General features: G+C 42.1%; 1 protein-coding gene across 1 annotated transcript in view; it reads right to left on the reverse strand.

Moving 5' to 3' along the window:
* Positions 1 to 25,446, reverse strand: part of c5 (complement component 5) — a 152,545-nt gene that overhangs the window by 23,521 nt on the left and 103,578 nt on the right. Inside the window, exons 24-31 of the mRNA XM_078549969.1 lie at positions 22,459 to 22,671; positions 18,675 to 18,753; positions 13,152 to 13,311; positions 11,380 to 11,472; positions 10,065 to 10,236; positions 8,083 to 8,282; positions 6,199 to 6,351; positions 6,001 to 6,063 (exon numbers count right to left, since the gene is read on the reverse strand). Coding sequence (XP_078406095.1) covers positions 6,001 to 6,063; positions 6,199 to 6,351; positions 8,083 to 8,282; positions 10,065 to 10,236; positions 11,380 to 11,472; positions 13,152 to 13,311; positions 18,675 to 18,753; positions 22,459 to 22,671 — 1,133 coding nt within the window. The remainder of the gene's footprint in view (positions 1 to 6,000; positions 6,064 to 6,198; positions 6,352 to 8,082; positions 8,283 to 10,064; positions 10,237 to 11,379; positions 11,473 to 13,151; positions 13,312 to 18,674; positions 18,754 to 22,458; positions 22,672 to 25,446) is intronic.

Here is a 25,446-nt window from a genome sequence, read left to right on the forward strand (position 1 = left end):
AGCCCTGTAAATGTTTTCCCTTCAAGGATTTATTCACTTTTCTTTGGAATGTTATTATTGAATTTGCTTCCACCACTCTTTCAGGCAGTGCATTCCAGATCATAACAACTTGCTGCATAACAAATTGTTTCCTCATGTTGCCTCTGGTTCTTTTACCAAACATCTTAAATCTTTATCTTCTCGTGACCAACCTTATTGCCAGTGGAAACAATTTCTCCTTATTTATTGTATCAAAACATCTCTTAATTGTCTCTCCTCTTAGGTGAACAACATCAGCTCCTTCAGTCTTTCCACAGAACCGAAGACCCTTGTCCTGGTATAATTCTAGTAAATTGCTTCTGAATCCTCTCCCAACCTTTGACATCCCTTCTAATGTGTGGTGTCCAAAATTGAACATTATATTCTAGCTGAGGCCTAACTGGTGTTGTATAACATTTTGGCATTACTTCTTTGCTGTTGTACTCATTCCCTTCATCCCCTGAAGCAGATGGAGGGGACCGCAGGGCCAACTGAGTTGTGAGATGGGCTGGCTAAAAGACCCCCCTTGGTTTTCTGGGACTTTGTCCACGTTGTTTTGTTAAGTTTTAGGCCCTCTACACATCATCCTTCTCCCAACCACTCCCCATGCCACTTCCATGCCAACTTAATGCCTACCCTTGCCCCCATCCCCATGGGCGTTGACAGCCCCATGCCAACTTAATGCCAACTCATGCCAACCCACCCATCACCCTTGGCCCTTACACCCTCCATGCCAACTCACCCAGTATCAACCATCGCAGACCTCAGGAACAATGTTGGGATGAAATAAAATGAAGGCCTAAGTAGCTATTGCAGCCTTCACTATATCTTTAAAAAATGCTCCTATTCATGAAAACACATTAAAAACTTTCAAATCCCCTCAAATGCTTAAGCCCTTATAAAAAAACAAACTTCTACTCATAACCCCACATCATCGGCAGTTAATCCTCTAATAACCTTTTTGAGGTGTCAACCAAACCGTGAACTTAGAACAAACCCTGCTGAGATAATTAGAGCTTGTTGAAAGCAACCAACCATTCATAAAGAGCCCTAAGGCAAATGTCAACAAACAGCTATTTAAACTGCTAAAACAGGGATTTTTCAACTCTCACTACACAGGCAATCTTTTTTTTATTTTTAAAGAGTTGTGCATTTAAATAATTTCATATCATGACAGTTATACAGACATAATCCACCATTCAAGGGCCATTATACCTACTCCATACATTTGTGACTCCCATACTGCAGGTTAAGACCCTTGCAACAATCAAAATGGGGTCTGTGTGAACTCAGCATTGAGTTCAAATGGCCTTGCTGAGTTCAGGTTTCCCTCATGTGTGAGTCATGCCTTGGCCCCTTTCCTCTACTGGCAAAAATGGGATCTGTCAGAAATGTGGGCGATTTAATAATTCTGCTGTATAATAATCCATTGATTATGTCATGTTTTCCATCATAAAGCATAACTTTGTAACTTACATTTTTTTGCAGTAGATGAATAAGTATCTCTTTATGGCTGAGGCCAAACAGCCACTGGTGTAGGTGACTATGATATGCTGACAAGCAGTGATGTGAAGAAAGTCAATTAATTAATTTATGGAAGGTGTAGACAGATCAAAAAAATGAGTGGGAGAGAGGATGACCTGGAAATAGACAGCAGCATCTAAAAGAGTGGGAGAGAGGAGGGCTCGGAGACAGAAGCACCTAAAAGAGAAGAGAGGAGGATCCGGAGACAGATGGCAGCACCTAAAAGAGCAGGAGAGAGGAGGATCCAGAGGCAGAGAGCAGCACCTAAAAGAATGGGAGAGAGGAGGACACAGAGACAGACAGCAGCATTTAAAAGAGCAGGAAAGGGAAGGACCTGCAGACAGCAGCAGTACCTAAAAGAACGGGAAAGAAGACAATCCAGAGACAGACAGCAGCACATAAAAGAGCAGGAGGGAAGAGGACCTGGAGACAGGCAGCAGCACCTAAAAGAGCTATCCAATCCATGGCCCAAGGCTCCAGAGCAAACCAACCATATTCTAAGAAAAATAAAAATGTGATGTCACAGGAAAACAAGTAGCTGGTTGGTTGATGAGTATTTTTCTTATTTATCTTTCAAAATTCAGGTAATTTTAATAATTGTAAGGTTTTATTAGAAGCAGTAATGTTTACGAATAGTTGTAAAGCTTATTAGATTGGCTAGTGAGAATTTCTTATTTACCTTAATTGTGGAATCTTAATGGGGGTGAGTTGAACATCTTTGAAATAATAAGAATATAAGCACAGGCAGGTTTAGAGACATTAATTAAAAGCTAATCAGTAAAATAATTAATTAATTAAACACTATAAAGAAGGCAGGGCAGGTGGTGTGGTGGCTGCACAATGTGGGAGCTCATGGACACCTGTGTGATCCAAGTCAAACACATCTGCAGTAAGTGTCTGCAGCTGGAAGAACTTTGGCTCAGAGTCATTGGGCTGGAGACGAAGCTGCAGACATTGCGACACATCAGGGAAGGAGAAAGTTACTTGGACACTTTGTCCTTGAAGGCGGTCACACCTCTTTAGGATAGTGCTGTCTGATTTGGTCCATGGTCAGGGACAAAAGGGTATGACTGTGAGTGAGGCAGGTATAGGGATTGAGAAGGTAGAAGTGAAGGAGCCTCAGCCCTTGCAATTGTCCAGTGGGTTTGAGTTCTTGCAGCCTGTATGGTCGAAAATGAGGGCTGCAGGGTGGATGAGCGAACTGACCATGGCACTGTGGTACAGGAAGCCATTCAGGTGGGGGGAATTAATTGGAATGCAGTGATAGTAGGGATCCGTAAAGTCAGGGCGATAGACACGGTTCTGTGCAGCCGAGAACTAGGGTGTTAAATCTAAACAAAGGAAACTATGAAGGTATGGGGACAAATTGGCTGTGATAGATTGGGAAACTACATTGAAAAATATGACAATAGACAGACAATAGCTAACATTTAAAGAATTAATACGTGATTTACAACAAATTTACATTCCTTTGAGGCACAAAAATCCAGCAAGAATGGTTATCCAACTATGGCTAACACGAGAAGTTAAGATAGTATTAGATTAAAAGAAGAGTCTTATAAAATTTCCAAAAAAAGTAGTGGGCAGAATTTTGCCCTTGGTGGGCGGGCAGGCCCCACCAGCTCGGCAGCGGGTGGACAGCCGACCCCCCGCCGCCGAAACAGGGCCCGCCGCCATTTTGAGTGGGCGGGCCAATTATGGCCTGCCCAGTGGCCTGCCCGACGCTTCCTGTGCGGTGGGGGGAGGGAATCCCCAACTGTCAAAGTGCACACTGTTCCCTGAGACTAAGTGCTGTCTCAGGGAGATTAGTGATGGGTTAAAAAACTCTAAAAATAGGAAAATAAAAACATTATTAACATGTCCCCCTCATGTGACAATGTCACATGAGGTGGGACATGTTAATAAGAAGCACTGAAACTTTATTAAAGTTTTTAAACATGAACATGAAACCTCATCCCGCCAGCCTTAAGGTTGGACGGGCAGGTCTTTAATGATCTTAATTATCCTGTCAATGGTCTCAATTGGCCATTGACAGGTCGGTGGGCGGACAGCTGATTTTGCTGTCCGCCCACCTTCCTAAAAATTTTAATGGACTGCGATGACATCGAGGGCTCCTCCCGACATCATCCCCCATCATTTTCCCATCGGCGAGTGGGCCCCGCCCCCAAATCACTGACGGGAAAATTCTGGCCAGTAAGTCTGAAGATTGGGATGATTTTAGAATTCAGCAAAGGAGGACCAAGAAACTGATAAAGAAAGTAAAAATAGAATATGAGAGCAAACTAATGGGAAACATGAAAATAGATTGTACAAGCTTCTATAGGTATGTAAAAAGGAAAATATTAGCAAAGACAAATGTGGGCCTACTACAGGCAGAAACAGGAGAATTTATAACAGGGAGTAAAGAAATGGCAGAGAAACTAAACAAATATTTTGTATCTGTCTTCACAGAGAAAGATAAAAAAACCCTTCCAGGTATATACTAGAGAACCAAGGAACTAGAGGGAATGAGGAACAGAAAGGAATTATTGTTAGTGAAAGAAGTAGTACTGGAGAAATTAATGGGACTGAAACTTGATAAATCCCCTGGACCTGACGATCTTCATCCCAGAGTGTTGAAAGAGGTGGTTGCAGAGATAGCAGAAGCATTGGTTGTCCTGCAGATTAGAAGGTAGCAAACAAAACCCCCTATTTAAGAAAGGAGGGAGAGAGAAAATGGGGAACTACAGATCTGTTAGCCTGATATCAGTGGTCGGGAAAATGCTAGAATCTGTTATAAAGGATGTGATAACTGGATACTTGGAAAATAATGGTAGGATTAGGCAGAGTCAACATGGATTTATGAAAGGGAAATCATGTTTGACAAACCTGTTAGAGTTTCTTAAGGAAGTAACTAGCAGAATAGATAAAGGGGAACCAGTGGATGTGGTATATTTGGACTTTCAGGAGGCTTTCAATAAGATCCCACACAGAGGTTAGTTCGCAAAATTAGAGCACATAGGATTGGAGGTAATTTACTGGCATGGATTGAGAATTCATTAATGGACAGAAAACAGAGAGTAGGTGTAAGCAAGTCATTCCCAGGTTGGCAGGCTGTGACTAATGGGGTACCACAAGGATCAGTGTTTGAGCCCCAGCTATTCACAATCTATATCAATAATTTGGATGTAGGGACCAAATGCAATATTTCCAAGATTGCTGTTGACATAAAACTAGGTGGGAATGTGAGTTGTGAGGAGGATGCATAGAGGCTTCTAGGAAAATTATACAGGCTGAGTGTGTGGGCAAGAACGTGGCAGATGAAATATAATGTGGAAAAATGTGAAGTAATCCTCTTTGGTAGAGAGAAACAGAAATACAGAGTATTTCTTAAATGGTGAAAGATTGGGAAATGTTGATGTCCAATCGGACCTGGGTGTCCTTGTTCATAAGCCACTGAAAACTAACATGCAGGTGCAGCAAACAATTAGGAAGGCAAATGGTATGTTGGTATTTATTGCAAGAGGATTAAATACAGAAGTAAAGAAGCCTTGCCTCAATTGTATAGAGCCTGGGTGAGACCGCGCCTGATGTACAGTTTTGGTCTTCTTACCTAAGGAAGGATATACCGAGCATAGAGGGAGTGCAACAAAGGTTCACCAGACTGATTGCTGGGGTGGCGGGATTGTCCTGTGAGAAGAAATTGAGGAGACTGGGCCTATATTCTCTAAATTTAGAAGAATGAGGGGTGATCTCATTGAAACATACAAAATTCTTACAGGGCTTGACAGAGTAGATGCAGGAATGATGTTTTCCCTGGCAGGGGGTCCAGAACCAGGGGACAAATTCTCAGAATAAGATGTAGGATTGAGATGAGAAGAAATTTCTTCACTCAGAGGGTGGTGAGTCTTTGGAATTCTCTACCCCAGAGGGCTGTGGAGGTGGAGTTATTGAGTATATTCAAGACAGAGATCGATAGATTTCTGGATATTAAAGATATCAAGGGATATGGAGATGGTGCGGGAAAATGGCATTGAGGTAGAAGATTAGCCATGATCTAGTTGATTCGCAGAGCAGGCTCGAGGGGCCAAATAACCTACTCCTGTTCCTATCCTCATTGGGAATTTTGGATTACAATTGATTAGGATACATCAATTGTATACAGTTATGATCTTGATTCCTCTAATGAAAGAAGTCCAGTAGGATTATCAGACACATCCAGCGATCACCAGCCTCCCTGCATTTTCTCCAGTACATGGCACTCACATTAGAATTCCAAAGATGGACATTCATCATTGCATACTAGCTGCGATGAAGGATTTCAGTTGTTTCTTGTGCAACTGATTTCTGGATGACATTGTGCGAGCAGAGCAAATAACATCAAATCAAGCTACTTTTAATTAATTGCATTTTTATCCCTTATCATTTGACTTTTTTTTTAATGATGGAATGGTGTAACAACAACAATTTGTTACTTACATTAACAATAGCTGTGCCAGTCCTGCCAGTAGCTCTTACAATTACATTGTCATTTTTCTCAATCTGTAAAATGTAGGACAAAAGGAATAATATAATTACAATGAAAAAGAAACAGTATAATGAAGCATCCTGCACCTTAGTTTTCCAAATTTGTAAACTTCAATAAATGCAAACTATACCACACCAATAATAACTTGCCTCCACTGGTCTTGCAAATGATTTTTGTTCATTCAATTCAAACTGTTGAATGTTGCCAAATTTTCTGTAGTCTATTGTTATTGACATATCAAGCTTAGATCGCTTCATATTAATAATGTATTCTATGAGACCTTCAAGGGCTGTTACAGTGTCCTGCCATTAAAAAAAATTGTCATTTAGAATTTAATAAGGATACATCATGAAAACTAAACAACTCCCTTACTCATATCACAGAATTACAGTGTAGAAGAGGCCCTTCGGCCCATCAAGTCTGCTTTCATAGCTGAAAAGGAGATAAAAAAGTGACAATATAAGGGAAAAAGGTGCCCACAGCACAAAAAATTCTGCTTTTTGATTGATTCAAATTTCCCAGAATCCAAACTATTCACCCTACCACTTAATTAATTGGCTCTCATCACATCTTACACAAACTTCTATCATGCCCTCTACTTCCATCAGCAATGCCTCTGCCCCATCCTCCAGATTCAGAGGGAGGACTGTTGAACAAATGCTAATGTCCTTCTTGAAGCTAGCTCCACAAGCATTCAGGCAAAACTCCTGCAAGATCAACTTTGATGGACTGGACACTGTATCTGGACAGCTGAAAACTGACTTCCCAGCCAGGCCCTGATTTCTCAACTCTCAAATGGCCAACATTCCAGGGAAGGACAAAGAAAACGCTCCAAAGGCACTCTGAAGCTCTTTTCTAAGCAAAGCAGCACTGACATTAATGAGTGTGAGGAGCTTGGTACCACTCATTTCGAATCGCAACAACTTGCCCATCAAGCTGCATCATGCTTTGAGTCCCTACATCTTAATGATGAGGCAGAGTGGTGGTAGAAACAAAATGAAAAGGGGAAAATCCTACACTCTGGATCGCCCTAATGTGTGGGATGTCCTGCCCCAAAAGTCCAAAGATCTGTGGGTCAAGAATCGGACTGTTCAATCACATGAAGATCCATGGCAAAAATCTGTGACGCTGAGTAGACGTCATTCTCGAATCAAAGGACTGCCAGCGATAACTTCTGACTTGCTGTGAGCAATGTTATGGATGATCCATTTAAAATAAACAGACTTACAAAATTAACAAAATCAAAAGGCTGTTCATTTAAGCATAATTAGTTTTAACTATTGGATTTTTTTTAAAGGGCCGTGTACTAATGGTAATACTCCTCCTTTAAATTGATACACACTATGGGCAGGATTTTTCAGTTGGTGTGCTGGGGCGGGCCCGACACGCCGACACATAAAATGATGCGTGATGATGTCGAGCATGCGTCCCGACATCATCGCGCAGTCCCGTGATATTTAGTTCGGCGGGTGCACACCAGAGTCGGCTGCGTGCCCACCAATATGTAAACAGCCTATTGAGGCCATTAAGAAAGTAATTGATCTAATTGTTAACACTACTGTCCAACTTTAAGGTTGGCGGGCAGGCGAAAAGGCCAAGCAGCCTTCACGTTATTTAGGAAGCCTCATCCACGAGCAGGGTGAGGTTTCCTAAAGCTTTTATTAAATAAATAAAATGTTTTACCTAAATATAAAAACATGTCCCATCTCATGTGACACAGTCGCATGAGGGGACATGTTTAAATAAATTTTTAAGCCATTTATTTAATTATTTCCACATCAATTCAATCTCCCTGAGGCACGGAGCTACCTCAGGGAGATTGAAGCGCTCTTTTGCGTGCACGTGTGAAAGAGTGCTGGCCCTGACTCTCCCTTCTCCCCCTGCCTGCACAGGTAGTGCTGAGCGCTACAGCTCTGCAACCACCCCCGCCTGCTCCTGCTGAGCCCACCCACCACCTGAAAAATTCAGGTCCATGTAACTTTAAACATTAGCTTTTGCTAGAGATATTGCAGTAATGAGATAGATGTATTCACTTGTGTTGAAAGAAAGCCTCCACCATAGCGCTGTTGTTCACTGAGCCATGTCACTATGAGTTTTCCATATTCTTTATCAGTGGAGTGTAACACAGTCAGAAGAGCATATGATGTTGTTTCTACTACTCGTGCTGTTACTTCAGTTGAAGAGGCTGATCTTTCAGAAATGTCTCTCCAGAATCGATGTGAAGGGGGATACCCTGTTGAATTACAAACATGAAGCATAGTTCACATATCTCAAAATTATCTAAGGAAGTTATTCTTTTACATTTAGAATCGCCCAGTTTGACACCATCATCTCTTTAAAAAAAAGGATCTGTTTCCAACTTTGCAATCCTTGAAGGATTTAATGTACATCTTTAATTTTTTTCTAATGCTTCCCATATCATATATCATTTCAAATATCTTCAAATATCATTTTTTAATGAATGTAGAAAGTTTGTGTTATGCTTATCAAGATGAGAAATGCCACTGAGTGGAACACCTTTTCATTTCAGATGTCCAGCATCAACACCAAAGACTCCCAAGTAAGATTAATAAAGTAAGATACATCAACTTCAAATAAGAACCCTCAGTGCACAATTGTGAAATTTGCTACTTCCATCCTTATGGCGTATGATTGAAATTGTCAACTTTTGAGAAGTTTAAAAATGAAAAAAATGCACATGTACCTCTTTTTGTTAGAACCAAGCCAAGAAAAAGCAATTGCAATATAAGTTCAACAATTTCAGATTGTAAAGTCTGTCCCATTTTGTTTCCTTCTCTTTGCATATTTCAATTTTTCTCTTATTTTCACTTTCTAACAGCAGCACGCCTGCCATAGGCATATTTTGTTTCATTTACCCCATTCCCATTCCCTTTACCCCTGTAATATTAACTCTTCTGTCATTCAGTCTCTCCTGTTATCCATCCTATCATAGACCTTCCATTTGTCCTTGTCCCACCCACCCCTTGCTCAAAACCTATTACATCTCTAACTTTTTCCAGATCTGATGAAAGGTTATCGACCTGAAACGTTCACTCTGTTTTCTCTCTCCAGAGATGCTACCTGATCTGCTGAGTATTTCCAAACATTTTGTGTTGTTGTTTTGACAAGGTAAATCGATTTAAATCTACTTGAAGATCAGCTGGGACTGAAGCATGAGATCTGCATGCAGAAAATTTTAAATAATTAACAAACTAAATTTATAGAGTGGGATTTAATGTCCCCTGGCAGTGAGTTTGAAGGTGGGGAAGGCATTTAATCAGGGAGGTGGGTGTGAGGTGGGGACCCTGCCACCTTCCTGCCTCCCCCGACTAATTCAGGGCGGGAAGGCTCATGGATGGCCTTCCTGCCCACGTGCTAATTGAACTGCATAAGTGGGCAATTAATGTCTACTTAGGGGCTTCAACCCATTGCTGCTGGGGGAGTCACCATGCGGGGAGCCTGAAAAGCAAACCCTGTTAGGTTTGCTTGCAGGCTTCCAGGAGGGGTCCCTCGTTCAAAGGCACTCAGTAGCTGATTGAGGGATCTGGCATCAGGAAGGGGGGAGAGTCACCCGCTGCCCTTTCTTCCGATCCCCTCTCCACCCAGTTGTGTCCCCATGCACATGACCCCATCCTGCTCTCACTCACTGCAGCAAGACCTGGACAACATTCAGGCTTAGGCTGATAAGTGGCAAGAAACATACATGCCACACAAGTGCCAGGCAATTCCCCTTGTATTAACTACAACCACCCAATACATGGCATCTGCAAATATAGAAATTTTATTTCCAATTCTTGAGTCAAAATCATTAATATAGATTGTGAACAACAGTGATTCCAGCACCAACCTCTGCTAAATACCATGCCCCTTGCCAGTCTGAGTAGTTGCTGTTCACCCCTACTCTATTTGTGGTTTTGTAACTAAAGTAGTACTTCTTTAAATACTAGATACAGCAGAAAGAGTTCTTGCGGAACAATTTGATACACAATGCTATTTATATTGTGCTTTTCATTACCTATTACAGAAGCTTTGTTCTTCAATTTTTCCAAGGCTCGATAAGAAAAGCGAGATCGTTGGTTTTTCAATGTGAGTGCATAAGCAGTCATTGCTAATACAAGTGTACTCTTCATGTTCTCCAAATTGTTTGACAAATATTCATCAGCTTTAAGTATAGCATTGTTAACTCCCTAAAAGAAATCAGATTAAATATTTTTAAGAACATAAGGAAAAATCAAGGAGGAAAACTGGTCATTTGGTCCATAATTTTTGCCTTTCTAGTATCTTGACTCACTCAGCCCAGTGTCCAAATACACATTTACTTTCTTGACATCTTATATTCTATTGTCTTACTTGGTGGCTCAGTCCAAACATTAAACATAGCCGTAATAAAATCTGGAAATTCTGGAAATACTCAGCATCTGTGGAGCCAAAAGGTCATCGACCTGAAACACTGGCGAGAATTTTCGGCAGCAATGATGGTGAAACATCACTCTGCTACAACTGATAGCAATTTCTGCAGTCCTGAAGTGTGCAGTTAAACGTGAAACTCCAAAAGTTGCCATCGGAGATTCTTTGCTTCTCCTCAGGCTGCTTTGATTTGCCACAGATGGCAAATCTTTAAAAACCACTGAACTGATGAACTTTTATGCTGTAATATTACTGGTAAATACGCTTGAAAAGGTTATGTCTCATTTACAAAGAGTAACTGGATTTGTAATGGAGTACTAAGTCAAGACCACTGCTGAACAAAATCTCTGGTCCTGGAAAACTATTTCTTTATTTTGAATGTCAAATTGTTCCATGTTGAGAAAAATCCATATTTTTAAGAAAAATACTTTCTTAAAAATGTTGCTTATGACATTTCAGCTTCTGATGTGTATGGTCCAGTCTTAAATCTGCTGTCTGTAAAATTTATAAAAAGTGAAGGATAATCAATGCATTTTGCTTTCTGTCTGTGAGGGTTCTTCAATATGATTGGCTGATTACACTGTTTGTTGACATCATTATTGCTGGGCACCTAGAGATCCCGCTGACTTGATGCCAGATTCAAATTAATGTCGAGAAAGATGAAATCCATGCCACAAAGATCATTAGATCTTTGTGGGCAGCTTTCTTCTAGGCCAGCTGTGAGTGCCATCATTTCACTGCTGACTGTGAAATCCAGGCTGATACCAACATTCATTGAAATACAGTCAGTATTACTGTGACATGTAGCTTAATTCGCTGAATGAAGCATGATGATAATCTACCTTGGAATCAATTATCATGCAAAATTAACAGATGCAAATAACAGGTTGTACTGTATATATTTTCATTTGTATTTTGCTCACCTCAATTGCACATGTGTGAAAAGCCTTTTGAATGGCAATACTAGTAAATGCTGTCAAATATATTGTTCTTTCTTTAGTTTCATCCTTTATAGCCTGTAATAAATTTAGGGAAATGCTAATTTAGAAAACACATTAAAAGTCAATACTTACACAACAATATTACCCCAAAATACCTGATTTCGTTTGGAATGGCACTCCAACTATTACTAGTAAAACTGATGAGGTAATTTACTCTTATGCCTCCGTTTTTTTTTTGTTCATGGGTTATGAGTGCCGCTGTGAAGGCCAGCATTTGTTGCCCATCCCTAATTATCCTTGAGAAGGTGGTTCTCTGTATTTGGAATTTTATTCTATAATTAAATGTAGTTTCAATTTTTCAGGTAGTCAAAGTAATGAATAGAATTCTAACCCTTTTAGAAATTAACTATTGTCTATCAGTAGATTTTTAAAATCAATTTATTTCAAATTATTTTAAGCTAATGTTCTCTTCCATTTTTCCCCTTCACCTCAAATAGGTGCTGACTCTTGCTGGACTTCCATGCACACATCAGCCCTCCACTATCTCCTAAGTGACTAATGCTTTCATGTAAATGCAAATAATTTAAACAGTGTTTTGACCATGGATGACATTAGAGTCAAGTTTCATTCTGTTTTCATTGGATACATGTCCATGTTACAGCAAGCATGACAAAAATATATTTCCAAAGTTACAATTGATACTCTTTAAAAAAAATTGCACAGCCTGCAAACTATGTATTTATTAAGCTTGCGTATAACATCCTTAGAATCAAACCTAACTACTGTCTATTGCAATGGGACAAAGTGGGGCTAAATTTCATAATTTTTTACAAGGACGATGAATCTTTAGCAGGGTGGGAATTCCTTGCCTCTGTCCCTCATCTGGCCAATTTTGAAAGGGTTGTGGTAATTTACAGATGGACAGCAGGAATCATTATCTTTAACAGAATTAAATCTGCAACTTTCTGATCTGTATAGTACAGTACTGAGCATTGCCGTTCTCATGGGGCCTTTTGGTAGAATATTTTTGAGTATTGTTGAACAGACAGACATGTTGCTGAGGCTTTTCATCTTGCACTCATCAGGACAAACGGAAGAATGTTTCTTCAATTGTTCGAAACAGGCAGAGCACAGACTGTACTCAACCAGCCCGCACTTGCAAAACCCAAAACAAAACATTAACTGTTAGATGTGATTCCGCGATAGGGTATCACTTGCTGAACAATCCTTGATATAACAATAGCAACCCTAACAACCAATTTAAGATGATCAGTCGAGCTTGTAATGTGGTGGAAGTGACATTCATTCATACATAGGAACCCATTCTCTGGAAGCAAAAGGAATATGTTCAAGCCGTATGGCTTTTTTGAATTGATTTCCACATAGCAATGCCTTGGCCAATTAGAGTGGACTTGCCTACCAATCAGCACTTTTTTCTCCTGTAATACAAATTGTGATCGTTTGAAATTTGGCATTCTTGCGTTTGTCCTGATGACTGCAAGATGAAAGCTTCAACAGCATGTCTCTTTTCAGCAATATTCAAGTTCTGTACTACCATGTGACTGTTAATATTTTTGGACTTTAATGACTGCAACATTGATGTGAACTCAAATGGTTCAATAATCATTATTGTTCACTTTAGAGTGTTTAAAATTCAAAGAAATTCAGTGTTACAGTGACATTAATATTTGCTGTGAATTACGACTGAGATTTCACCTTCAAATAGTAAGTCAGCCTCAAAGTCCAACACTAACCTGAAATCGTAGTGGCACATAACTGGAATGTTCTCTAAACGATCCATCAGAGTTTTGACAATTATGGATGAGCCAAATGATTGTATTACACATTGATTCTTCGTCGATTGTTAGATACTCACTGACTTGTGCAAACACCCTTAATACAAAGGCTGTTAACCTGGAAATAAATTAGCATGCACCATTATTAGTTTGGTGAAAGCAAAATATAAATGTTTCATGCACTCCTGGCAGAGCTCAGAAAGATACAGTACCATACCATCACTACACGGGATCAACGGGATTCTTTTCCTATTACAAAGGTCAGGGATTTAGTTCCGTGTTATCCTTATTGCAGTTTTGTGAAAATGAAAGTTTCCCATTAAAAGTAGAATACAGATCACCAGATAAATTCCTTATGTAAGTTTCAGATATTCTTAGAATCATAGAAATTTACAGTATAGAAGAAAGATATTTCACCCATCCTGCCAGTATTGGCTCTTTAAAAAAGCTGTTCTGCTTTGTCCCACACTCCCTGATTTTTCTCCATAACCATGTAAGTTCCTTATCCTCAAGTACCTGTCCATCTCCCTTTTAAAATTAATTACGAAATGAGCTTCTACCATCTTTTCAGGTACAGCATTCTGGATCCAATAGCTTTCTGTGTGAAAAGTTCTCTTTGTTTCCAATATAGATCTTTCTCCAATAATTTTTAAATCTATAACCCACTTGCTTATCGACCCACTCACCAGAAGGGATAATTTTTCTTTCCCTACCTATCAAAACCTCTCAACATTTTGAAAATCTCTATTAGGTCACCTTTTCACCTTATATATTCCAAAGAGAACAGTTCTAACTTTTCCAGCCACTCCTCAGACTGAAGTCCTTGATCCCTGGAAACATTCTGATAAACCTCCTCTGTCCCCTTTCTAAGGCCTTTACATCTTTTCTGAAGTGTGGTGTCCAAATTGTCCGCAATACTCCAGCTGAGGCATAACCAGTGATTTATAAACGTCTAGCATGATCTCTTTGCTTTTATACTCTATGTCTCTATCTATAAACCCAAGCAACCCATATACTTTTTAACCAACTTATCAATTTGCCCCATCACCTTTAAGAATTTATGGACATGGACACCAAGGGTATCTGTGCTCATCCACACTTTTCAAAACCATGCCATTTATAGCATATTGTCATTTAATATTAGTCCTCCAAAAGGGCATCACTTCATACTTCTCCATATTGAATCCCATCTGCCATGCAAATGCCTAATTCAACATCTTGAAGTCTACAACTACCCTCTCACTATCCACTATATTGTCTAATTTGTATCTATCATATTTGTGAACTTTATAATGCTGCTTGCTACATCTAAATCTAGGTCCTTTATAAAAATTGAAGAGTAATGGAACCAAAACTGACCCTTGGACAGCACCACTGCAAACCATCCAGCTAACAAGCCCTCTGCTCCCTATCACTGAACCAGTTCCACATCCATACTGCCACTTTCCCCTCTAACATATTTTCACTTGTCCTAAAGTGTGACAAGCTTAGATGCATTGGTATCTTTGTACACAGGTGAGGTCACTGTTTCAACAGTAAGCTAATCAATATCCCACACAGAATGCAACCTGTGGCTAATGCAATTATTACATTTAAATATTGCATTAAGCCATTGTCCTAATTCATAGCAGCATAGGAAAATGGCAACAACAGATATAAAACTAATATGCCTTTATGTGTACAAAAGCAAAACGTGAACTAAAAACAGACAATGATGGAATAATCAGCAGGTCGGGCACCATCTGATTCAACGTCAATGACTTGAAACATTAACTCTCCACAAATGCTACATGACCCGCTGAGTATTTCAAGCAATTTCTGTTTTTATGTGTCTTCAGGTATCATTGTGTCCTTTCTCTCTTTATCATGGTTGCTTTTTCTCCCCTCTTTTGATATTGCTCCCCATCTCAGTTTCTCCTTTCCTTATATTTTTTACTGCAGTCCAATGATTTTCTTTCGCTGATTTATCTTTTTGCTTTACACTATTGTGATGGAGTACTACCTCACTACTTTATAATAAAATATATAGATTATATGGCCAACCGACCCGATGTCTTTCTGTGATCCCAGAACAAAAGAAGCCACTTTGCAGTTTTGGGAAAACTCACACCTCATTATCTCTGAGGAGCCACTAATGATCACCAAGGGACTGCACAACCCAACTTCAAAGAGAGCTACGCAAAGGCCATTTGCATTTAATAACCCAGGCTGGCCAGCAAGAGACAGAAGGTCTGCTCAGGCAAAAGGCCCCTCAAGCATTCCTTTTAACTCATAATGGCTTGGACGTTTAGCAGTCTTTGAGACTCAGCCGAATTCCAGACAATGGATACACAACCTTTGTTGAAGATCTGATGGAGAGGTGGGGGTCATGTGACATAGGCCTCTGGCTTGTTGAAGGATTAACATTGCCTTGCTGACCTGAATAGTTCAGACAGCTGCTTTAACATCTGCCTAACAGGCCACACAGAAAGGAGCTCTGCCCAGGTTGAACACCTGCCCCATCTACACTACCTCTGTTGGAAGTTCTGTGCCATTGCTGACAAGACTGATTCATCTCTGTATGCCTATCTCATCTTGTGAAGTCAACATCACCAGAAAAGTTAATTCTATAGCATTGTTTTTCAACCCACCGACCTCCGTGAAGCAACATCTCATTTGACTTTGATTCTGGACTCTGGACCTCATGTGAGCTAATATTTATGCTCTCTGTGGTCTCTGCACCATAAAACCTTCTTTTATCCATCCCTCTCTTTACTGAGTGTGGAGGTGACATTGTGAACCCTCCTTTCCACGTTTTGAGCGTGTGCAAATAAACTAACCCTTTGAGGTCATCCTATCTCGAGTTTGCCGTGGGGTTATTAATAGTACCTTGGGTCACACAAAAACTGAGGGGCTGGGGAATATGCCGCCACTTATAAAGAGAGAAACAAATCAAAACACCTTTCTGTTTACGGACGGGTGGTGAGAGGTGAAATTAGTGCTGTTTAAATTAACCCCTCCCCACCTCCTGTCTGTAACAGTACTATTTTACCCCCATCTTGCCAAAATGCTAAAGACTGCTCAGTCCCAAAAGCAACGTAGAACACCATTACAAGTGCAAAGTGATATGCATATATCAATGGACATTGTGAAATGAATCATTTACCTACATGCCTCTTTTATGGTCCCAAATTAGAACAGTTTTTCATACATTATACCAACAACCTATTCTGGACTTACTATACTACACAACTTCATTATGCTACCCAGGGTGAGCGCCAGAGAACAAAATTCTTAACATCTCTGAGTCAAAACTCCAAGTGCTGAATTTCCCCCCATTGGGAGGGAAGTTGAATGGCAGGCACGCACAGGCACGCTTCTGATCGGCGCCCCCAATTGGGAGCGCAGCGGCATTTTACGTGGGCGCGCCAATTAAGGCCTGCCCAGCGTGACGTCAGCACAGAAGCGCTATGCGCTCCCTATGCGGGCGAGGGGAGGGGCGGGGAATCCCAAAATCGAGAATGCGCTCTTTCGTGCATGTGCACGAAAGAGCGCACTCATCTCCCTGAGGTTAAGTGCAGCCTCAGGGAGATCGGCTGTAAATTTCAAAAACCTAAAAATAGAAAAATAAAATTTCCCTAACATGTTCCCTCATGTGACAATGTCACATGAGTTGGGATATGTCCATAATTTTCACAAGAACTTTATTAAAAATTTTTTAAAGCCAAATGAAACCTCATCCCACCTGTGGATGAGGTTTCATGCTTTTTCTAATTCGCTCCGGGGCTCCTGGCCTGCCCACCAACCTTAAGGTTGGACGGGCAGGTCCTTTAATTACTTAATTGCCTCTGTCAATAGCCTCAATTGTGACAGGTCGGCGGGCGCACAGCTGATTTCGCTGCAACCCTGCCTTCCTGAAAATTTAAATGGGACGCGGTGACGTCGGCAGTTCCCTCCAACATCACCGGGCATCATTTTACGTGTCGGCGAGCGGGACCGGCCCCACTCGCCGATGTGTTAAATCTTGCCCCAAATCTGGACATTTCACGACATTGAAACCATTATACAAATTACACCTAAGTCATTGGCCAGGATTTTCCCATCGGCGATTTGGGGGCGGGGCCCGCTCGCCAACGGGCAAATGACACGGAACTACATCGGGAGGAACCCCCTACGTCATCCCGGTCCCTTTAAATTTTTAGGAAGGCAGGCGGATAGCGAAATCAGCTGTCCGCCCGCTGACCTGTCAATGGCCAATTAAGGCCATTGACAGGCTAATTAAGATCATTAAGGACCTGCCCGTCCAACCTTAAGGCTGGTGGGCAGGCCAGGAGCCCCAGCGGGCTTCTGATAATACATGAAACCTCATCCACTGGCGGGATGAGGTTTCATGTCCGTTTTTAAAAAGTTTAATAAAGTTTATGTTGTTTTTATTAACATGTCCCATCTCGTGTGACGTTGTCACATGAGGGGGACAAGTTAATAATATTTTTATTTTTCTATTTTTTAACTTTTGTGCACTGTCACTAATCTCCCTGAGACAGTACTTAGTCTCAGGGAGCAGTGTGCTCTTTCGCGCACATGCATGAAAGAGCGCACTTTGACAGCTGGGGATTCCCTCCCCCCACCGCACACGAGGCGCTATGCGCTTCCTGTTGGGAAGGCCACTGGGCGGGCCTTAATTGGCCCGCCCACTCAAAATGGCGGCGGGCCCCGTTTCAGCGGCGGGGGTCGGCTGTCCACCCAACGCCGAGCCGGTGGGGCCCCACACGTCCACCAAGAGCAAAATTATGCCCATTGTATTTTTACATCTACATTTTTTCTTGACCTTTTCCGATATAAACCATCAATAGATCACTTTAATTTTGAATGGATATTTTTCCACCACCAAACCTTAAAAGGAAGGTCTCATGGTGCAACAGGTAGCTTCCCTCCTTTTGAGCTAGAAGCGCTGGGTTCGAGTCCCACTCCAGCATTTGATGGCTATGGAAGGAGTGTTCATAACATGGCCAAAACAGGTTGATTATCAACCTGTAAATCCTTCTAATACACCTTTGACCAGGAGAGTCTCCTGGTCAGTTATGCTTGATGTAGAGTGGTGCCCCTCAAGCTATAGTCTCTGGTGAAAGGCTGGCAGCCTGTTCCAGAAAAATCTAGCCATGGAAACAGACATAAGCACATGCTTTGTCTGCCTCATGTGTCATTAGACACAGGAAAGTCTCTAACTAAGTAGACCTTAAAGGCCAATTAACTTCTGCAAATTACATCATACTGCTATTCACCTAAATTATTCTCAATATTTAGATGACCAGACATGGTAGAATAAATGGAAACGCACTGTCCAATTGAAAGTGAAAGAAATATTCTTGAACAACATTTTAAACTGTAACAAATGTTTTCATTTTCTGAACAGTAATTAAAATACCATCCTGACAACTAGTATGACCAAAACACCAATTCTCCCTTTTGGGGAAAACTGTTATTTTACTTAACACAACTTACCAGGTGCTCCCTTCTCGATCCTTCCACATGCTATATGAATTGCCATTTTTGGTACGGAAGGACATAATACTTGTAATGCCTATACAAAACCAAAGGTTAAAACACAAAGATTAATATAAAAATAAACTAAAAGCCAGACAACAAATGCGCTCTATTATTCATGCCTGCTGTGTTCACATCCTTGGGTGGTTTAATGCCCCCCCACCCCCCACCCCCCAACCCCGGAGGTGGGTTCAAAGGCAGCTGTGTGATTGGGTGAGAAGGTGTAATGTGGCGATCCCACTGTTTTCCTGCCTCCCTCTGATTTAGCCCAGGGCAGGAAGACCCGAGGACAGCTTTCCTACCCAGAGACTAATTGAGGCCCCTAGGTTGCCACTAAAGGGCCATTTAAGGGCCTTGTTCCGCAGCTGCTGGTATTTAACTAGTGGCTGGTGGGGTCCTCGACATGGGATACGCCTGCAGCCTGGTTGGGGTGGGGTGGGGGGAGGTATCCTTTTAAAAAATATTCTATTCAAGTTTGTGGGTGTCGCTGGCTAGGCGAGCATTTGTTGCTTATCCCGAACTGCCCTTGAGAAGGTGGTGGTGAGCTGTTTTCTTGAACTGCTGCAGTCCATGTGGTGTAGGTACACCCACAGTGCTGTTAGGAAGGGAGTTCCAGGATTTTGTCTCAGCAAAAGTAAAGGGACAGTGAAACATTTCCAAGTCAGGGTGGTATGTGGTTTGGAGGGGAACTTGCAGGTGGTGGCGTTCCCATGCATCTGCTGCCCTTGTCCTTCTAGGTGGCAGAGGTCACGGGTCTGGAAGGTGATGTCAAAGGAGTCTTGGTTGAGTTGCTGAAGTACATCTTGTATATGGTACACACTGCTGCCACTGGGCATTGGTGGTGGAGGGAGTGAATATTTAAGGTGATAGATGGAGTGCCATCAAGTGGGCTGCTTTGACCTGGATGGTGTTGAGCTCCTTGAGTGTTGTTTGATTTGAGCTGTACTCATCCAAGCAAGTGGAGAGTATCCCATCACACTCCTGACCTGTGCCTTATAGCTACAATATTTATATGGCTGATCCACTTAAGTTTCTGGTCAAGGGTAGGCCCAGGATGTTATAGTGGGGAATTCAGCAATGGTAAAGCCATTGAATGTAAAGGGAAATGGTGTATTCTCTCTTGTTGGAGATGGTCATTGCCTGGCTCTTGTGTGGTGCCACTTATCAGCCCAAGCCTGAATGTTGTCCAGGTCTTGCTGCATATGGACATGGAGTGCTTCAGTATCTGAGGAGTCACCAATGGTACTGGACATGTGCAATCTTCAGTGAACATCCCCACTTCTGACCTTATTATGGAGGGAATGTCATTTATGAAGCAGCTGAAGATGGTTGGGTCTAGGACACTACCCTAGGGGCCTCCTGCAACGATGCCTTGGGACTGAGATGATTGATCTCCAACAACCACAAACTTCTTCCTTTTGCTAGGTATGACTTCAACCAGTACAGAGTTTTCCACCTGACTCTCATTGACGTCAATTTTGCAAGGGCTCCTTGATGCCAACACTCATCAAAGGCTGCCTTGATGTCAAGGCACCCACCTCAGTCTCTTACTTCACCTCTTGAGTTCAGCTCTTTTGTCCATGTCTGGACCCAAGGTTGTAATGAGGTCAGGAGCTGAGTGGCCCTGGCAGAATCCAGACTGAACATCAGTAAGCAATTTATTGCTATGTAATTGCTGCTTGACAGCACTGTTGACAACACCTTTGATCACTTTGCCGATGATTGGGAGTAGACTGGTGGGGTGGTAATTGGCTAGGTTGGATTTGTCCCACTTTTTGTGGACAGGATATATCTGGACAATTTTCCACATTGCCGGGTAGATGCCAGTATTGTAGTTGTCCTGGAACAGCGTAGCGAGAGGTGCAGCTCGTTCTGGAGCATGAGTCTTCAGTACTACTGCCAGAATGTTGTCAGGGTTCATGGCCTTTGTGTATCCAGTGCCTTTAGCCATTTCTTGATATCATGTGGAGCGAATTGAATGGGCGGAAGACTGGCATCAGTGATGCTGGGGATGTCAGGAGGAGGCTGAGATGGATCATCCACTTGACACTTCTGGCTGAAGATGGTTGCAAATGCTTCAGCCTTGTCTGTTGTACTGATATGCTGCGCCCTGCATCATTGAGGATGGGGATATTTGTGGAGCCACCTCCTCCGGTTAGTTGTTTAATTGACCACCATTCACGACTGAATATGGCAGGATAGCAGAGCTTTAATCTGATCTGTTGGTTGTGGAATTGCTTAGCTCTGTCTATCACATGCTGCTTCCACTGTTTGGCATGGGAGTAGTCCTGTGTTTCTGTGTTGTAACTTCACATGGTTGACATCTCATTTTTAGGTATGCTTTGTGCTCCTCCTAGCATGATCTCTTGCATTCTTCATTGAACCAGGGCTAATCCCCTGGCTTGATGCTAATGGTAGAGTCCCTTACACCTGAGCACCCCATGCCCAACAGAGGGACTTGCTGGAGGCATGGGCTGCCAGCAGGTGAAGACCCCTGCCTGTCCTAAACACTAATAATCCTCGACACTCCCTCCCTTTTACTGAGACTTCCTGGTCTAACCCTGGTGAACCCGCCCCATTTACCTTATCGCTGGGCCTCCATCGCCGATCCCTTCTGCGTGGGTCTCCTGCAGTAGCAGCAGTGGCCATGGCTCCTGGTGACGCTGCTGGCACTGTAGGGCTATCAGCCTGTGATTGGTCAATAGTTCTCAGGGACAGGATATTTGCCCCAAACTAGGGCTTCTGAGGGGAAATTCCCCTCAGAGGAGCCAGGAAGCGCAATAATGGGAAGGTAAGTGCCTTATTGGGTCTAAATCACATGAGGCCTTTGAAAAATGGCTGCTGCAGAGTTGCCACCATTTTTCCAGGTGGTTGATGGACCCCTGCAACTGCCATTAAATTCCACATCCCTTGTGTATGAACCTAAACAACCATTATGTGTGATGTAGTAGCTTTACCTTATTTAACATATCCCCATTTCTCCCCCACCCAAAAAATATATAGTGGATCTACAAAATTGCTGTGATTAATTGCAAATAGTTTCTCTATCGATATCACAAGAACCTTAGCATCACTAGATGTGGGGGATTAAAAATTGGGCACTACTCCAAATCAGGATGAATGAAAGTCTTAAACAACCAAACTGTAATGCTTAACTTTGTACTGGATTAACCTAGGAATGCATCTAAGAACAAGATATTATTTCCCTATAGGTGCCTTACATTTCTTGTGAAGGTTTAGTAAATGGTCATTGACTATCCCAGGTCCATATCCTGCTCTGCTATATGTATCAAATAACTTGCTTTGGATGTTTCTCTAGGCACTATATACATGCAAATTATCATTGCTGTTGAGTTGCCTGCCTATATCCATGACACGGTACTTTTCTACAGTGATTAACATTTGCTATTTATGAGCCAATTCACTCAATTTACCTTGCAGACCATTGATCTTCTTATTGCCAACTTTTGCACATATTTTTGTATCATCTGTAAATTAGTAATATAGTTAACGTCCTCCCAAGAGTAGGAAGACAAATAATGAACAGTAAAGAACCCAAAATGGAGTCCTGGGGAATTGCACTCACCACCCAATCTGTTTACATAAGTTCAAACCCTCAATCTAGCTGTTTCTCAATAATGCCATGACATAATTTTTACCTATGCAGCCATTGGAAAAAAAACCCTAAAAATTGTATTTTCTATTTGTAGAAGTGTCAGTTATAGATGAAAATATTACATACTATTCCTTATTTGTTTCTTCATGTTCAGCTGAATCTTCAAGCTGTTTGGTCCCATCACATTCCAACTATTGGTTTTCACCAAATAGTTATAGATGAAGTAAATTGGTGCAACATTCATTAGCTCGGATTCGGCAGAGCCACGAGGTAGATTAGTTAGTTTGTGAACTCCTTCAGGATTTAAAGCTAAGGACATCGCTTCACCAATGATGTTACCTGCCAGAATCCAAGACAGAATACTTCAGCATAACTGACAACTAGTCTAGTAAAAAAAAGTCAACAGCAGGTTAGTCAGCATATTAAACAGAAAGATAAATCAATGTTTGAAGTTTAACCCATTATGAGCTATGATGAGGGGCTGCACACAAAACAACTTAGATTTCACTTTGAAATAGCTGTTCGGTAGTACAGAACTTGAGTATTGCTGAAAAAAGACATTTTGTCAAAGCTTTTCGTCTTGCACTCATCAGGACAATCACAAGAATACCAATTGCTATTCGACAAAATGTCTTTTTTCAGCAGTATTCAATTTTGCTTTCAGTTACAAGTCTCCACAGTTTACCATAGATAGGTTGGTGGTAGCACTATATACCCAAACACAGCATATTACTTCTAGACCCTAAACCTGACCAAGGACAGTATCAACCTGAAGGGAGTGATCAGATAACATAATTCAAGTGGCACAATTGTTTTGCTTGTCCATTTTAGATGCCTTTGACCCAGGAATCAAGTCAACAATTCATGAGATTCTGCTGTCCATGACCCTGAAAACTTGTGTAATTCACAAGAATATAACACAAAGATTAAGACCAGACAGGGACTTGAGATCTGCGCATCTGGGTCCCCAGTGTAACTTACTTACAGGAGGAGCCTGCCAGAACATTTTCTACACAATCTGCTTTGGCAAAGTATGATTAGGTGGGAAATGCAACAGGAATACTATTCAATGGACCTTAATGTTTATTTTCACAGCTCTGCTCACGGATATTTTATGTCAGGGTAAACAAAAATGATACGAGAATTACCAGAAACATCAATTAATACATTGCTCTACAGTAAACTACCTTCAAGCATTCCATGTATTGTGGCCGTTGAAACCACAGGTTTTAGTGGAGCTGGGTGTTGTCAACATACATTTAGAAACTGACCACATTATACCTGATGATGTCTTAATTGAGATGGTGAATAAGATCAAGAGTGAACATCAGAGTGTAACACAGTTGACCTCTTGTGCAGTTGGGAAAAAGCCATTGAAGGTAATGCAGTGTGATACATGGCAGCATGTATGAGCTAAACTAGGTCTGAATTATATGACAGAACTTCTGTAATAGTAAGCCATAACTTCTGAGCTCTAGGGCATTGTTTTGTGGGGTACCCCAAAGATGCGCTGGGGAAGCCACTTCAGAGGTTCACAGGTAAGGTTTGCACGGCAATTGCCTAGCACTGGGAACCATCCAAAAATGCAATTTAAATTGCAAACCTCCGATGGTTCCAACTGAGTTACATCAATAGTTACCCAGGAAAAGTTAGAAGAATTAAAACCTTCCCTAGCTTCTGGGCAACTATTGCACAGACCCAGATCAACCCCCCACGGGACTCCTCCCACACCCCTGAACCCCCAGGGGACTCCCACAATTACCAACCCCCCCCCACCACCACCAACGACTACTCCCCGCCATGGGACACCCCCACTCCCACCTCCCGACTCCTCATGGGTCTACCCCCATCCCCCGACTACCCCCTCCACCGGATTCCCCCCACCCCCATGGGGACTACACCCCTGATGGGAACTCCCCAACACATGGGATTCCCCCTACTTCCACAGGGATCCTCTGCTCCCCAGTCAGGCCTGACTCTCAAACTCTCCCACCCCTCCGGCCTGGTCCAACTCTCACACCCTCCCCCCACCACCTGCCGGGCCTGACTCAACTCAACATTCTCTCCCAGCAAGGCCCGATCCAACCCCACCTCCCCCAACTCGGCCCCAGGCCCGACTTGACCCCGCTTCCCACCAACCCCCCGGCCAGACCTGACTCAACCCCCTTACTCCAATGAGGCCTGACCTGACCCAACCACCCCTCCCCCGAGGCCCAACCCTCCCCCTCCCCCAGCAAGACCTGACCCAACCCGACCACCTCCGATGCCTGACCACACCCTCAAGTCCTGACACTGCCCACAAAATCCCTACTTACCTTATACGCTCAGCTTCTCTCTGTCCTGTCAAGGACATTTAAGCTTAGCTGGACCCTTAAACATACCTGGTTTACGGCAGCTGGTGCCATAAAAACAGGCCATGATTTCCAGTCCCTTTGACCGAGCTGCCCTTTGAAACTAGGCCATGGGGATGAGCTGCACTACTTGGATCTTGCCCAGCATGAGTCAGAAGGTCGGGTGAGACAGGTTGGAAAATATTTTGGGTGAAAACACTGGGAGTGAGTGGCAATCCAACTCTGATTGCCACTCCGAGGAAGTTCAGGTGCAATCTGAAACTGAAGTGGCTCTCCAATTTTTCCCTCTTTAGCAAAGAAATTGCATGCCAGCTGCTTAGTGTCACACCACAATGGTACATCTAAGAATGTGCTCTTATTACGTGGGAATTTGCAGGTGCAGATTGTCTTAGCATTCTGGTGCAGCTCAATAAAGCTCCTATAAATGCAAGTCTTTCTTTTTTGTATGTTGAGTCATTGCAATATCCTTAAGTGCTGTTTGCCTCATTAAATATTAGAGCCATGAATGTCCACTCCACACTAGACATTCTCTTAGATTTAGAATCACTGAGAAATCCTGTCTATGAACCTTCCATTGACCACATCAGGAATTTACCTTAATTGTCCGATATCTAGATCTATAATAGCATGATCTGGGGGTTGTAATATTGAAATCCCTTGTTTTGTGTATCAGATATTGTAATCTGATATGTGTCCTCACATGTATTTCTCCTACCTTCTGGAAGGCAAACTGATAAACAGTCTAGTGAGACAAGGCCAATTG

The sequence above is a fragment of the Cetorhinus maximus genome, chromosome 10 (assembly GCF_964194155.1).
Source record: "Cetorhinus maximus chromosome 10, sCetMax3.hap1.1, whole genome shotgun sequence".
Lineage (NCBI taxonomy): Eukaryota > Metazoa > Chordata > Chondrichthyes > Lamniformes > Cetorhinidae > Cetorhinus > Cetorhinus maximus.